Below are 16714 nucleotides of genomic sequence, written 5' to 3'. Positions count from 1 at the left end.
GGACCGCCAGAGGCTTCATTCACCACACTAGGACCATCAGAGGCTTCAGTCACCACACAAGGACCATCAGAGGCTTCAGTCTCCACACTAGGACCATCAGAGGCTTCAGTCTCCACACTAGGACCATCAGAGGCACTCACCACACTAGGACCATCAGAGGCACTCACCACACTAGGACCACCAGAGGCTTCAGTCACCACACTAGGACCATCAGAGGCTTCAGTCACCACACCACACTAGGGCCATCAGAGGCTTCAGTCACCACACTAGGACCATCAGAGGCTTCAGTCACCACACTAGGGCCATCAGAGGCTTCAGTCACCACACTAGGACCATCAGAGGCTTCAGAAACACAAACGGCTCCGACCACACCTTCCGCAGGTCAATGCTGTAATTGTGGTTTCAGTTCCATGTGTTTAGTGGTGCTCAGGTAGCGCAATACTCCCTGGGGCAGGGCTGTACATGGCAGGAGGAACAGTTCTGTCTCATGAGCTGGGCATGCACGGATGATTAAAGTGTAGGAAGGAAGAGAAAGTGTGGCTAGGAGGGAAGAACTCCACCTTCATAATATCATCGCCTCCGTGACTAGGACAACTTATCGATGAGAGACGAGGCATGCCCTGGTCTGTCCCATCTTGAGGCTTTGCATGCCACAGCTTGTGTTCACCTCTTAGTATGGTTAGTTTTCTGTCCATGTCGGCTGGTCCCTGGTGGTCACTGCCTTGGTGGTGGAGCAGAAGCTGTTCTTGAAGGCCAGCATCCTGGGCGGGGGGTGGAGGGGAGTAGGTTGGTTTGGGTAAAGAAGAGATGGGAGAAGTGGTCGTTCACATTCTTGTGGGTTTGTCTTCTCATCGATTGCAAGGGGTGGAGCCTATGATGAAAAAGGCTTTGCATTAAGTGATCTGTTCTTTCGTATGGGCACGGTAGACGGGGTCCATTTTAGGTCTGGCATTAGCTAAGACTTTTTGATTTAGTAAAATTATATAAATCATATATTTGCTTGTAAGGGCATTTATCACAAGTAAAACAATTTGTCCCTCAGGAAAGATTATACAATACTACCTAAACCAATAGTAGGTTTGAATATGTCTGTTTTCTATCAGCACCCACACTAACCAACAACAATTTAAAAAGAAATGGAAATAATTTCTACACCTATATGTCATACATATCATCAATACAATTAATACCAAGCTCCCCATAATACACAGGACAAAAATCACAATACGAACTTAAACATAATCTGAATCCGCCAAAGGATATTGGCCACCAAGTTTGCGTCGACACGTTTCGATGGTTTCATAATTTTTCCATCTTTATCAAGACAGTGTTTTTCAGCAATTTCAAGGCACCTTGTTTTTATTTAGCCTGTTTCTGCAGGACTCCCGACTTTCTGTCCTTCAAAAATTCTGACTTGTCGACTTGTCGATTGATACGAAAAAGAAGGACAAACCCCAAAGTGAACCGCTGTCGAACAGAAGAGTAACGCGTAACAGGAGGATTGTTTGCGCCTCGATCCCTGGGGAACAATTTAGTGTGGAATTTTTGAAGGACAAGAAAACTCATGATATAAAATCGAGGTTGGTTATTTAAATGTGGTATGTTCAACCGCGTGAGACACTAATTGATATGTAAAATGATATTAACTGAAATAAGGGCACAATAACCTGGAAACGACTACAGATAAAACTAAAAACACTGTCTTGATAAAGATTGAAAAATTATAGAACCATCGAAACGCGTCGAAGCAAATTTGGTAGACTTAATCCCTTGGCGGATTCAGTCCTGTATTTGCAAGAGTACAATTGCAACCAGGCTGGGTCTTAAAATAATCTGCTTAGAATATGTTATTTGAAATGACAGAGTGTATTGTCTAAAAAATAGTTTTTTCAAGTTTAAGTTCGTATTGAGATTTGTGTCCTGTGTATTATGGGGAGCTTGGTATGAATTGTGTTGATGATATATATGAAATATAGGTGTAGAAATTAATTCCATTTCTTTTTAAATTGTTGTTGGTTAGAAACCTTTTTACTGTAATTATAATATTTTAATAAAATGTGTTATGTAAATGTAAGAACAAATGTTTTTAATTGTGAATAGTAGTTTGTGTTGTTATACCGGTGCAGTGCATTGTGAACAGCATTAGTGTGGGTGCTGATAGAAAACAGACATACTCGAACCTACTATTGGTTAAGGTAGTATTGTATAATCTTTCCTGAGGGACAATTTGCTTTACTTGTGAGGAGTACCCTATTCCCTTGGTCAGAACAAGAGGTATCTCTCTGTCTTTTACACACATGTAAGGGCATTCAACCGGTCATCTCCATCTATCGGCCTGTTGTGTCAATCACATTTTTCTTTCCCTCACTACAGTCTACAGCATGGGGCAGTGGGTCCGCCCACTTCAGCTATTGGCTGACTTCACTCTCAGTCACAGCATTCTGTCCTTTCACCAGGAGTACATCCGCACACAAAGTAATCCTTTCACTGCCAGGGATTACTGAGGCATTGCGGGCTGTCTGACACCCAAAACGAATGTAGCTCATTTCATTTTTTGAAATATAGTAAATATTGGCGAGGTGTGAGAAGTTGGCCTGATAGGTGATGTTTCCAATTCTGGAACCACCGATTATCAGACCAAACAATCCCTTATGGTGTCTGGTTGTAAGTCAACCTTATTAGACAAGCTATCCTAGGGGTAGCATGGACTAAGCAGCCTAAAGGCTTAACTTAAGAGGTCGTGTTAAGCGAGCTGTTTTACCACATACAATCCTGTAATATCAAATGAAAGGACACCACACAAGTATATATTATAAAAATATATGTATTTATTACTAAAAACAATCCCCAGTATTCTTTATGAATAAAGGGGCACAAGCGTTAAATCAAAAGCACTGTTTAAACATACAAAGTTGCACAATTATGGATGAGGGCAGGGGGCCACTCAAACCATATACTAAACAAGTGGTATAAGAGATGCCACACGAGCAGTGGTTAGGCCTAGGGCCTAGGGAATCGCTGGGAGCAGTCAGGACAAGCAATGCTGAAGTCGGGAATGGCCCTCGGGATTCGGGAGAAGTGCGGAAAGTGCACGCATGCACCAATGTTAACCAATGGTGCATAAAAAGTGTAAAGTTAGAGTTTAAGGACACTTCCGCTGAAACTAGAGGAACAAAACTTAAGACACAGACCCTAGAGAAGTGCACCAGTGTGGGAACACCGGCGGAGCAAAGTTACCTCACCCACAGGAAGTGGGTGCACAGGGTCGAAGTGGCGTCGGGTTTTGACACGCAGGCTCTTGGTGCTTGAAGCTGAAAGGGCTGCAGGCGGGTTGAAGATGAAGTGTCCGGTGGAGTCCAAGGGTGGACTCAAGTCGAAGGGTACCTGAAAGCAGAGGGGACAGAGTCTGGGTCACTCAGCAGGACCAGGGTGGAACCAGGACGGAACCAGGCAATGTCGGGCGCAATCAGGTGGTCGTCGAGGAGCTTCTCTCCGCTGTCACGTGGGCTCTGGGGCATCTGCGACGTCCAGGAGCAGGTCACGATCTGTCTCACGCAGGCTCTCACCGTCGGCACTGTCGGCTTCAAGTTTGGAGCAAACAACACTTGGCAAGAGCAATCCACGCGGAACCGGGAGATTGCTTCTCACTCGAACCAGGAAGGTCAGAGTGGGGGCTCCTTTTCAGGGGAGCTGGTGTGGATCTGGAGCAACCAGATTCACGAGTCTTCTTTGTAGTTTCGTCGGCACAGGGACCACTAGCCGGCTGGCAAGTGACCGGGCCAACGCGTTGAGCCAAATGGAGCAGAAGGGCCCCACGCAGCACTCGTCGAGTGTGGAGGGCTGAACTTCGGCTCAAGAGTAGCTCAGGGTGGGGGCTTCTCAAACCCCGGTGCACAGCTTCGAGGGTCACTCGTGGGCTGCACGGTCAGCGTCTCGTGGTCAATTCAAGATGGCGTGCCCCACGCTTCCGGTCGCCTCCACGGGTCTCAGCTTTGCAGGGACTGTGGATCGGGCAGTTGGAAGGCAGGCAAGCTTGATCTCGTCGATCTCAGTCGCTCGAGTTCCGGCAGGAACTCCAACTAAGTAGACGTCGAGGGCTGGATGGTGCCTGCTGCTGCAGGGTGGTCACTCCTTGACCACAAGGGAGATTCTTCGGGCTTCCACGTTGAGATGGAGGTCCAAGGGTCCAGAGTTTCGTTTCTAATGTTTCTTCCAGGAAATCTGATGTGCATTGGCACTGCTCCCACTCTTATTCGAATCTGGGGGGCGTGATTACCTGCTAGGTCCCCCCCTACGGGTGGAACCCAGGAAGTGGGTGGGTACACCCCCTTCCTTTGATCCAGGCCGCCCTGGCACGAGGGCTGGAGTGCCCCAGAAACGGTTTGGCCGGATTATGCAAGGGGCAGCCTTGTGCGCCCCAAGCAGTGTCTGGTTTCTTTCAAACCTCCCTGCTACAATCCACTATCTCCTGTCTGGAGGGCGGTGACACCCTCCTGTGACAGGAAACCCTTTGTCCAGGCCCCATTTGGCTGAGTTTCGGTCAGCTGCAGGGGTCCAGACATTTGTGTGTGGCAGAGGCATCCATTTTGTGGATCTAAGGTCTTTGGAGAAATTAACCGCATTTGAGCAAAGTAACATGTCTTACCCCTCTAGAGGGGTGGAATGCTATCCCCGTCGCCAGAACTGGCGAGGGGATAGTATTCCAAATCGTATGACACCTTACACGACATGTTTTGATAAAGCCAAACCAAAGTTGCTATATAACCGCGAGGATTATAAGGCACTTAAGAGTATATGGTATGGCATTATCCTGAAACAGTTTAGGGAGTTGTTCCCGACAGCTGCAGACAGGCTCAGCTCATGCTAGAGCTCCATCTCACATGAAACCACGCACTCTGCCTCCAGGATTGATGAGGCCTTCCATAGGAGTGGCTCACAGGTTAATATGTGTCCAGATATAGGTTTAGATATAGGTATACTATATCTAAGCAAGGGGTGATTACACTACCTTACCCCAGCTGAGTGATCAGCCAGTTGTGTCAATTTAAGAACCAGCCAGGGGTGGCAAAAGATATGCTGCAGCCCCTGGTAGGCCTTGGTGGCCCCTATGCCCTGGGCACCTATAGTGCATTATACAGGGGCTGACAAGGAGTCCATTTCCAATTGTGGTATGTACCTAGGGTACATGGAATCCCTTTTACAGAGAGAGCAGATGGCCTGGGGCCCTGATTAGCAGGGAACCAGGTCAACTAAGTCAAAAAACCAGCTAAACACAGGCAAAAAATCCGGGGTAACCATAGTCAGGTAGCCACCTTCCTACACAACCCCCCCCCAAACGAAAGGAGATAAGGCTATCCTTGGCCAGGTAAGCCTATATTGCCTGAGTGGCCATATAAGGAAGTACCTGCACTAGCATGGGTACCCCCTGTCTCATGGTCCACTAAGCAGTCCCTCACCCTTGGGGTATTAGAGGGTCTCCACCATAGGGAATCACTACCTTGGGTGTGTTTATGCAAAGTTAAAGGCTGGTTTGGATATGGAGTATTGAAGTGAGGCTCTACTAATTTAGGGCTTAGCTTCCTCCAATTATCTTCCACCATGTGTGCCTTTCTTTCCTTAACTGAGTTGCACTGTGCTCTCAGGGTCAACCTCTGGCTACCTAAAGCTGGAGGCTGGGTCCCTCTGTTTGGCTTGCTGGAGGGACAGTTCAGGGTTGGGCCCTTGGGGTCCCAGGTTTGGCTGTGCCCAACAGAATCCATCTGTGGGAGGTCCCTAACTGTTTTTAAGGGGGTTCCCTCAGGAGTTTGTAAAGTTTTCACCTCACTAGGGCTACTAGTTTTGGTGCCCCTAATCTGTTGATGGGGGTGCTTTATTTGACAGGGGGCCCTCTGGGTCTCACTGTCCTTCTTGTCCTCTGCAGCCCTGGGCTGGCTAAGGCAAGGTAGAGAGGGGCAGGTTACCTGCTCCAGACTGGGTCCCACCTGAGAAGGGTCCACTGACATCAGAGGTTCTGTCAGGCTAGGCCCAACCACCTCTGGGGCAGTTCCTTCATCAGGGGTAAGATCAGTTCCCTGAGGAGGCTGATCCTGTCCTAAAGTCTGGTGAGGGGGAGATTTCTCTTCCTCCTCCATGCTCTCAGTTTGTGTGGAGTTATCCATCATTTCAGGCTTCACAACACACATATCAGTTTGAGTTTGGGCTGTGGCCATCACAGCCCCACCAACCTTTTCAGGGGGAGACTCAGTTTGGGTTTCTGCTGTTATCATAACAGCTTTGCTATTCTGTTCAGGAAGAGCTTTTGCTAAAGATGGGGCAGAGAGTTTCTCAGCCCTACCAACCTTTTCAGGAAGGACATCTTGGATTGGGGCTGTAGCCATTACAGCCCCACTAACCTTTCCATTGGAATTCACCATTCTAGAATGGATTTCCTGTTCAACCTCAGCCCAGGCTGAGATTTCCAAATCATTACCAAGTAGGCAGTCTACAGGCAAGTTTGATGACACTGCCACTCTCTTTGGGCCAATGACACCTCCCCAGCTGAGACTTACTACTGCCATGGGATGATTTGTTTTGATGCCATCAATGTTTGTTACCTGGTATGTGGCACCAGGTAAAAGTTGCTTAGAGGGGACTATACAGTCAGCCACCATGGTGATGCTAGCCCCTGTGTCTCTAAAAGCTTCAACTTTCAAACCATTGATGATGGGTTCTTGTCTATATTTGCTCAAAGTATTTGGGCAATCAGAGAAGTTGGCAAACCCCCTGCCATTCTCATAAACAAGATCATTTGGGGATGGGGACCTGGATAGGCCAGGGTCCTCCTGGGCTCCAAAAGTAAACCCACCCAGATTCCTGGGTGTGCTCCCACTTCCTGGGGGATTACTGCTGACAGTAACAGGAGGTGTTGGAGCTGGCTTTGGAGGTATATTCTCTTTATTGTTATTCTTGGGACAACAGTTGTCTGTTTTGTAATGCCCAACCTGTTTACAGGCATAACAATAAGGCTTTTTCTCAGTTGAAGAAGTGTCTTGGGACCCACCCCCATTCTTGGAGTTTTGGGGCCCTGGGGAAGTCTTTTCTTTATTTTTATCCCCACCCTTATCTTGAGGCTTGGTGGACTCCTTCTTCTGGTTACTGTCCTGATTCTTAGGCCTAATCCTGGTTCTGACCCACTTGTCTGCCTTCTTTCCCAATTCTTGGGGAGAGGTCAGATCAGAGTCCACCAGGTGCTGGTGTAAGAGCTGGTTCTGACAATTACTTAGGATCTGCTCCCTCATAATCAAATTATACAATCCTGTAAAGTCATGTACTTTGCTGCCATGTAGCCAACCCTCCAGAGCCTTAGTTGCACAATCAACAAAATCAGTCCAGTCCTGAGTCTGTGTCTTCTGGGTGTCTCTGAACTTCAACCTGTACTGTTCAGTGGTTAAGCCAAACCCATCTATCAGAACACTCTTCAGGACTTTGTAATTGTTTGCATCCTCATGTCTGACAGTGAGGAGCTTATCTCTCCCTTTCCCTGAAAAGGAGTACCATAAGATTGCTGCCCACTGTTCCTCAGGAACCTGCTGTACCATGCAGGCTCTCTCAAGAGCAGTTATCCACTTGTGGATGTCATCCCCTTCCTTGTAGGGGGGCACAATCTTTGTCAGGTTTCTACTATCATAGGACCTGGGTTTCTCTTTAGGAATATTGCTGCCACCAGTGGCATCTAAGCCACACAATTTCTGCTCTCTTGCCAAGGTAAGTCTAGCTTGAGCCAAGGTAAGTTTAGCTTGAGCCAGGGCTACCTCCTCCCTCTCTATTTGGAGTTTGACAGCCCTCATTCTGGCCCTATGCTCAGTTTTCTGAGAGGCAGTCATACCTCTCTCAGATTCTCTTGAGGCACTAGAAATATGAGAGTCCCCTGAGGGAGATCTCACTCTTCTGTTGCCTGGGAGAATGCTATAGAGTCTGGGGAGGTGCTGGCCCTCTCCATTCCCCAGTAGGTTTAAGTTGGCCTGGCTAAGCCTGGCAACTCCAACCTGGCTACCCTCCTGATCCTGGTCTTCTGTGTCCTCAACCTCTGAGTCCTCATCCCCCTCTTCTCCTTCTTCTCCTTCTTCCTCCTGAGGGGTACCAGTTACAGGTGGGTTCTCTCCATCTCCTGACCTTAGGGGAATTCCCTTTGCCCTTTCTAAGTCATCCTGTTCTAGAATGGCTATCAGGATTGGACAGGTGGGGCTTCTGCCCCTTTTTAACCCTCTTGATTTGCACAAGGCAACCTAGTCCTTTCGGGTTAGTTTGTCATAGCTGGAAGTTGCCTGGGTAAGGTCAACTGTCACAGGAGTTGACCCTGAGGCTTTTCCTGTGTCAGACATGACTCTAGTGTGGTGTAAGTGATGCACCTACCTACACTTAGTGTTTTCCTACTGTACCTTACTAGTGAGTTGTAGTCAGGGTGTGCTAATCCCTTTAATCTACAACTACTAAGTTCAGTAGAACTTAATATGCTAAGCTTTTGATTTATATGTACCTAGAGGTACTTGATGTGATCTTTCAATTTGATACAAAGATTGCAATGGTAAAACAACAGCAAGCTCAAATCCGCACCGCTGCTCACCAATGTGAGAAGTTGGCCTGATAGGTGATGTTTCCAATTCTGGAACCACCGATTATCAGACCAAACAATCCCTTATGGTGTCTGGTTGTAAGTCAACCTTATTAGACAAGCTATCCTAGGGGTAGCATGGACTAAGCAGCCTAAAGGCTTAACTTAAGAGGTCGTGTTAAGCGAGCTGTTTTACCACATACAATCCTGTAATATCAAATGAAAGGACACCACACAAGTATATATTATAAAAATATATGTATTTATTACTAAAAACAATCCCCAGTATTCTTTATGAATAAAGGGGCACAAGCGTTAAATCAAAAGCACTGTTTAAACATACAAAGTTGCACAATTATGGATGAGGGCAGGGGGCCACTCAAACCATATACTAAACAAGTGGTATAAGAGATGACACTCGAGCAGTGGTTAGGCCTAGGGCCTAGGGAATCGCTGGGAGCAGTCAGGACAAGCAATGCTGAAGTCGGGAATGGCCCTCGGGATTCGGGAGAAGTGCGGAAAGCGCACGCATGCACCAATGTTAACCAATGGTGCGTAAAAAGTGTAAAGTTAGAGTTTAAGGACACTTCCGCTGAACCTAGAGGAACAAAACTTAAGACACAGACCCTAGAGATGTGCACCAGTGTGGGAACACCGGCGGAGCAAAGTTACCTCACCCACAGGAAGTGGGTGCACAGGGTCGAAGTGGCGTCGGGTTTTGACACGCAGGCTCTTGGTGCTTGAAGCTGAAAGGGCTGCAGGCGGGTTGAAGATGAAGTGTCCGGTGGAGTCCAAGGGTGGACTCAAGTCGAAGGGTACCTGAAAGCAGAGGGGACAGAGTCTGGGTCACTCAGCAGTGACCAGGGTGGAACCAGGACGGAACCAGGCAATGTCGGGTGCAATCAGGTGGTCGTCGAGGAGCTTCTCTCCGCTGTCACGTGGGCTCTGGGGCATCTGCGACATCCAGGAGCAGCTCACGATCTGTCCCACGCAGGCTCTCACCGTCGGCGCTGTCGGCTTCAAGTTTGGAGCAAACAACACTTGGCAAGAGCAATCCACGTGGAACCGGGAGATTGCTTCTCACTCGAACCAGGAAGGTCAGAGTGGGGGCTCCTTTTCAGGGGAGCTGGTGTGGATCTGGAGCAACCAGATTCACAAGTCTTCTTCGTAGTTTCGTCGGCACAGGGACCACTAGCCGGCTGGCAAGTGACCGGGCCAACGCGTTGAGCCAAATGGAGCAGAAGGGCCCCACGCAGCACTCGTCGAGTGTGGAGGGCTGAACTTCGGCTCAAGAGTAGCTCAGGGTGGGGGCTTCTCAAACCCCGGTGCACAGCTTCGAGGGTCACTCGTGGGCTGCACGGTCAGCGTCTCGTGGTCAATTCAAGATGGCGTGCCCCACGCTTCCGGTCGCCTCCACGGGTCTCAGCTTTGCAGGGACTGTGGATCGGGCAGTTGGAAGGCAGGCAAGCTTGATCTCGTCGATCTCAGTCGCTCGAGTTCCGGCGGGAACTGCAACTAAGTAGACGTCGAGGGCTGGATGGTGCCTGCTGCTGCAGGGTGGTCACTCCTTGACCACAAGGGAGATTCTTCGGGCTTCCACGTTGAGATGGAGGTCCAAGGGTCCAGAGTTTCGTTTCTAATGTTTCTTCCAGGAAATCTGATGTGCATTGGCACTGCTCCCACTCTTATTCGAATCTGGGGGGCGTGATTACCTGCTAGGTCCCCCCCTATGGGTGGGACCCAGGAAGTGGGTGGGTACACCCCCTTCCTTTGATCCAGGCCGCCCTGGCACGAGGGCTGGAGTGCCCCAGAACCGGTTTGGCCGGATTATGCAAGGGGCAGCCTTGTGCGCCCCAAGCAGTGTCTGGTTTCTTTCAAACCTCCCTGCTACAATCCACTATCTCCTGTCTGGAGGGCGGTGACACCCTCCTGTGACAGGAAACCCTTTGTCCAGGCCCCATTTGGCTGAGTTTCGGTCAGCTGCAGGGGTCCAGACATTTGTCTGTGGCAGAGGCATCCATTTTGTGGATCTAAGGTCTTTGGAGAAATTAACCGCATTTGAGCAAAGTAACATGTCTTACCCCTCTAGAGGGGTGGAATGCTATCCCCGTCACCAGAACTGGCGAGGGGATAGTATTCCAAATCGTATGACACCTTACACGACATGTTTTGATAAAGCCAAACCAAAGTTGCTATATAACCGCGAGGATTATAAGGCACTTAAGAGTATATGGTATGGCATTATCCTGAAACAGTTTAGGGAGTTGTTCCCGACAGCTGCAGACAGGCTCAGCTCATGCTAGAGCTCCATCTCACATGAAACCACGCACTCTGCCTCCAGGATTGATGAGGCCTTCCATAGGAGTGGCTCACAGGTTAATATGTGTCCAGATATAGGTTTAGATATAGGTATACTATATCTAAGCAAGGGGTGATTACACCACCTTACCCCAGCTGAGTGATCAGCCAGTTGTGTCAATTTAAGAACCAGCCAGGGGTGGCAAAAGATATGCTGCAGCCCCTGGTAGGCCTTGGTGGCCCCTATGCCCTGGGCACCTATAGTGCATTATACAGGGGCTGACAAGGAGTCCATTTCCAATTGTGGTATGTACCTAGGGTACATGGAATCCATTTTACAGAGAGAGCAGATGGCCTGGGGCCCTGATTAGCAGGGAACCAGGTCAACTAAGTCAAAAAACCAGCTAAACACAGGCAAAAAATCCGGGGTAACCATAGTCAGGTAGCCACCTTCCTACACGAGGCCTGGCAATATTTTATAACACAACGGCTAAACAAAACAAGCACTGACATAGCAAAAAGACTGGCAGCAGATACTGGCCAATGGTTGCTTTGACTGGTAGAAAAATTGCTTTTAGAGGAGTTTTGTGGAAGTTCATCTTCTTTGGTGAGGCAGAATCTGTGGAAAAGGTGGTGATTTTGTTGGAAGAGGAAGAAGGCATTTTCATAGTTTGCCTAATTTAAAGAGTCTGCAATCCCCGAAGGTGGGGTGGGGTGGGGTGGGGGTGGTCATCCGTCAAGTGGTAAAAAGAGTCTCTGTGTGGTCTCTCGTGAAAAGGGGGTCACTCGTGTTTGCAGGGTGCAAGAAGAGAAATGTAAGGCCCTAGGTAAGTAGGAAGTCTTTGGAAGAAGCAGGGGTGCATTGAGAATAGGAGTCTGGTACATCAGATGTGCACGGTGGAAGCCCAGCAGCTAGTGGGACATGGGCCTGGGGGAGCGGGCACTGTGGATGGTATATATTTTGGGATTAAGGATGAGGGCGAGAGGAAGGGGTGATGTCCTGCCCCCTGCTGCCTCCCCCCTAGCTTTGAAGACCCTTGAATAGCTGACTGTGGAAGGATGCGGCACCCTCTTCCCATGGGGGCCCAGTTGATGATTCTCCCCTGTAGCGGTGGAGGAGGGGCTGGTGGGTGAGGGTTCCAGGAAAGGAGGGCGGAGGAGAATGAGAGTCGCGAAGGGAGACGTCCGTGTGCCTGTTGCTTGCTGGTGTGTAGCTGCCTCCTGCTAAACTCTTGATGTTTCTTTCCTCAGGTAATGGCGGGGAGCAGGACAACAGGTAAACCACTGAGCGCTCTGCAGCAGCAGCTGCTGTTGTGTTACACTAATCTCTAAAGTACTTCTCACCGCAAAACAGATCTCACGCTAAAGCAAGACTGTGGACATGGTATTTCAATATTTTAATTATAAGCCACTAAGGCGTCAACTTAAGGCTCAGGTTGTATGTTTACTTATTATTTTATGTATTTAATTACAAACATCTTAAATGCACTTACATAGAAAGACTCATTATGGCTTCCTAAATGCACTTAAGGAAGATGTATTATGGCTCTGGGAACCTATAAGGAACAAAGCAGAAACACAATTAGGTAAAGTATACACAAAACAAATCTAAAAAGCGATAAAAGGGGTAAAAGATCAGTTAGAAAAGGTAAAGAAGGTGTCGTATGCTGGTGTCACCCCGACCCTGTTCAGGTTCCATGGGGTGGCGTGTGACCCCTCCCCCCCATGCTCTCCCTGTAGAGAGCATGGGGGGGTCAAACACCACCCCATGGAACCTGCAATCCAGGATAGAAAGCAAGACATTTCCTTAGATTAATCAGAGATAAAACACAAACTCCTCTCAATGAGGACAATTCTTCTGCCTCAACCCAACCCCTCTGGCCCAGCTCACTTGCTGCCCTTCCTATCCCTGCCAAGGAACTCTGGAATGAGCTAAAGCTCCTTCATGTTCCTAAGGACACTGGAGGAGTCTCGCCCCACACAGTCGCCGGGTTCCTCTTCTCTACGCCTCCTCGTTCACGCTCCTTGAGTCTGGCTACGCCTTATACCTCAGCCTTCATGAGGGACCAATCCTTAGACTACGAAGAGTACAAACCAGGGCTTCTGGCCTCAAGACGTTTGGCAGGATTCAGCGACAAGACACAACCCCCACCGGAGGCCGGTCCAGAGTAGACCCCAACGTCAGGCTCTCCGCAGGGTCCGTGGAGCTCCTATGAGGTGATCCTCAGCTGCTCTCCTCCAGAACGCGTGTGGATACCAGTGGCCTCCGTCCCAGAGTGCAGAAAGGGTGACGGCTGATCTCAAAGACATGATGCCAATGCTTGTCTCAGACACTTTACCTGAGGGGGAACGCTGTCAGGAGAGGACCGAAATGGTGATTGATACAGAAGTTTGAATATATAAATACGATGCAAATTATGACAAATAGATGTCACCTCTGAAGCCACTATCATAGTACACGACATTTCTCCATTGCATCCTTTCCCTCAAGGTTACTACTAAAAATCATTGATAAATTCGACGCATTAACGGTCAAAAACGATCCTATCTAGAGTTTGGAAAGGACATAGCAATAACAAACTGGCCCTGAAGAAGTCCGTAAGGACGAAACGCGTTGGCTACTTCGTGTGATTTAAAAAAGAAGAAGAATCTTCTGACAATTTGTCTCTTTATAAGTTGCTTTGTAATATTGAGTGGAGTGCCGGATCATTGCTTGTTAAGTGTTGAACCCTACACGGAGCTGGTCCTAGCTGGGTTGACTACAGCTCCCTGACCTAAAAGAGATTTACTACACTGACGATCAAGACTTGTGTCTTGTCCTTAAAAGATGAGTAGACATTCGCCCGTGAATGGCCCAGGGCTCTTTCCCAGTTGGTAATAGCCGCATCATGTTAGCATAGGGCAGCGCCTTGACACCAAATTAGCAGACAAGGTTACTAAATCGCTTCATATACATATCAAAGAGAAATAAAAACATGGCTGAACCCTGCCGTATACTACGTGTCGGTATGTGGATGGATAGACTGGCCTTCACCAGGATTCCTCTACAAACGCTTCTCAGCAATGATACGGTCACCTCTAAGATCTATAAATGTTGTAGCTAGAAGCTAAATAACCAGATATATACTGTGGCTCGCTATGTGACAGGTTTCATTCATAAGTGCAACATTATATATGTCTAGAGAGTCCCCTCGTAACTATAAAGTTACTGTAATCAGAGACCTCATTCAGTAATGCTTGTACGGAAACAACATCTCATTTAAAAACATAAGAGTTTCAGGCAATTTCTTATTATTATTGGTCTTGAAACGTTGACATGTTTCGTCACCATGACAGAACTTCTTCAGGACAGCCATTCTTCAGACCTGATTATGTTACAACATATTTTTACAGCTATGAGGACAGTTGATGTGATTAGATTTGTATGTTCATATTAAATGTCTTAATGTGCCAAAAAATGTCAGTTTGCTTCCGCCTCACAGCGGTTAACTAGAGGTAATACCTTGCTGTCCGTAAGATAGGGTCTATTCTTCAGTAAAGTTAAGAGATGCAACATGCATGAGCAAAGCAACATCTGTAGCCAGTGGTTCACACAGATCCTGGGGGAGACTTTGCACTTTAAATGTCTGCAGTCACCTCTAATCTCCAAAGTGGCAACAACAAGAACTCTGCCTCCTTCCTTCAGAAGCACTGGGAACAGAGGAACCCACCACCTTCTCCCCAGACATTTAGAAGAAAGGTTCAATGGAAGATAGAGAGAAGATGGAGACCAAATACAATAAAATCAAAATATAGTGTACTTCAATGCATACAACGAGCAAAACAATAACAGAATAATGTCTCCCCAGCTGTGTGAAGCCGGTGGACCAAACTCACTATCATCTCATAAAAACCAATGTGCAAAATCAGGAAAAATCTCTAACCAACCACCTACCATAACAACACCACTGTATCAGCAATCTTGTTATTGTTATTGTTATTGTTATTGTTAGTTCCAGCTTTTATAGCGCCAACTCACCGGCAGGTCTCAAGGCGCTTATGACCGAAAGACAACAATTACATCATTATCAGAGAAAGAAACAATATCATGTTTAGATTGAGCTCAACCCATCCCTGAACAGAGCGGTTTTTAAAAATTTTCTGAAACGAAGGAGATTACCTTCTTTACGGAGGGTTTCAGGTAATTTGTTCCAGATTTTTGGGATAAGAGCAGAAAAAGATCTCCCCCCTTTTGTGGCCAACCTAAACCGGGGACACACCAACAGCTGTGCATCTGAGGACCTTAGTCTTCGTTCCGGTTTATATATCTCCAACCGTTCCTTTATGTAAACGGGTGCTTGTCCATAGATTGCCTTATGGGCTATACATAAGCTTTTAAAGATAGACCTTTGCCCAATAGGCAACCAATGGAGACTCTGCAACAGTGGAGAGGCATGGGATCTTCTTGGGAGCTTAAAAATGAGACGTGCGGTGTCATTTAGGATCTCCTAAAATAACTGTCATCATAAACACACCCCTAAAGATATCACTAGGAGGGACCTCTTCGCCCCTAACAATCCTGGAGTGGAGTAGTGTGGCTCACTGGTTAGAGGTGGCAGACCCGGAAGCAGAGAACGGCCCGGGACCAGGGTTCAATTCCCGACGCGGCAGGGTCGTGGACCAGGGTCAGCGGACTCGATAATTCTCGCCTCGGTGCCTACTCTAACCAGGGATCACACTCGGCAACTCTGGGCATTAGCTTGCCTCGTCTCCACAACGGCCCCCCACAGACGCTGGGGATGCCTGGTTTCACCTTGGAGATACCCAGCAGGGACCATCTCACAGGGAAAGCCAGGACGGGTTCCCCAGCGGTCTACAGCGCTGGGACACCCCATGTGGGGTGATTCATGCTCTTTACAAGACAACATTACATTACATTACAATCCGCCCTGCAGCCCAGCACAGAAGCACATGGTGGGTGTCGCCTGCGCCAGGGCAGCGCCTGTGTCCGTAGGTTTTGTGGATTCACAACTGTTATCATCCACCACTCCGTGGTCCATATTCTAGAGTCGCGCGTGTGCCTCACTGTGAAAGTGCTGCGCTGGTTCCTCTCATTCGGTAACAACCACAGCACCTCTACCCCCACCACCCTCACCGCGGCATCTCTCAGGGGTTCGATCTGTACCTGGAGCCGCTGTCAATTCCGACTGAGGAGGTGTTAAGCTCCACCAATATGCTGGCTCCACTCCCCATTGATCACAAAGTAAAGTCCCTCGGCTTCTGGCTTGATCACTTTTTATCAATATCCTCACAGATCAACCACACTGTAAAATCAGCCAGGGCCACAAAACTCTCCACAAAAGATGTAAACCTGGTCCTTCCACCCCCGGAGGTCGCCTTGCGGTCCACGCCCTGTTGTTGTCGTGCTTCGATTACGGAAATGTCACCATCAGGGGCTCATTTTGGGATCCACTGGCACTTATGTTAGGGGAATAAGACACTTTAGTTCCCTTCCTCACGTATGCAATTCAACCTCCTCACATACCCACATCTCACTCAGCCACGGGTCGCATTGCTTACAATTCGAAACAAGAGATATAGGAAAAGGTGTTGAGGAACAGCTTTTACAGGTACAAACTTAAAATACCAAGGCCCTGATGCAAAAAGCTAGTTTGCAGTCGCATAGCCTACTATTGGTAGCATCAGAGGGTTTGTTACCTCAAAACGACTATTTGTTATGTACTAAATCTTTTCTACGAGTCGGTAACAGATTACTGAATCACAAAATGAGTTCAGAACCCCATAACGAATCCCATTTTGCAAGGGGCGTGTTTAGGGAGTCGCTTA

General features: G+C 48.1%; 1 protein-coding gene across 1 annotated transcript in view; it reads left to right on the top strand.

The window, feature by feature from the left end:
* LOC144826888 (uncharacterized) overlaps positions 1 to 16714 on the top strand; it is a 97874-nt gene that overhangs the window by 69942 nt on the left and 11218 nt on the right. Inside the window, exon 3 of the mRNA XM_078685344.1 lies at positions 12140 to 12164. Within this exon, the coding sequence (XP_078541470.1) occupies positions 12140 to 12164 (25 nt within the window). The remainder of the gene's footprint in view (positions 1 to 12139; positions 12165 to 16714) is intronic.

This window comes from Lissotriton helveticus, chromosome 4_1, assembly GCF_964261635.1.
Source record: "Lissotriton helveticus chromosome 4_1, aLisHel1.1, whole genome shotgun sequence".
Classification (NCBI taxonomy): Eukaryota; Metazoa; Chordata; class Amphibia; order Caudata; family Salamandridae; genus Lissotriton; species Lissotriton helveticus.
The sequence above is the reverse complement of the archived record's forward strand: the minus strand, read 5'-3'. Positions and strand labels throughout refer to the sequence as shown.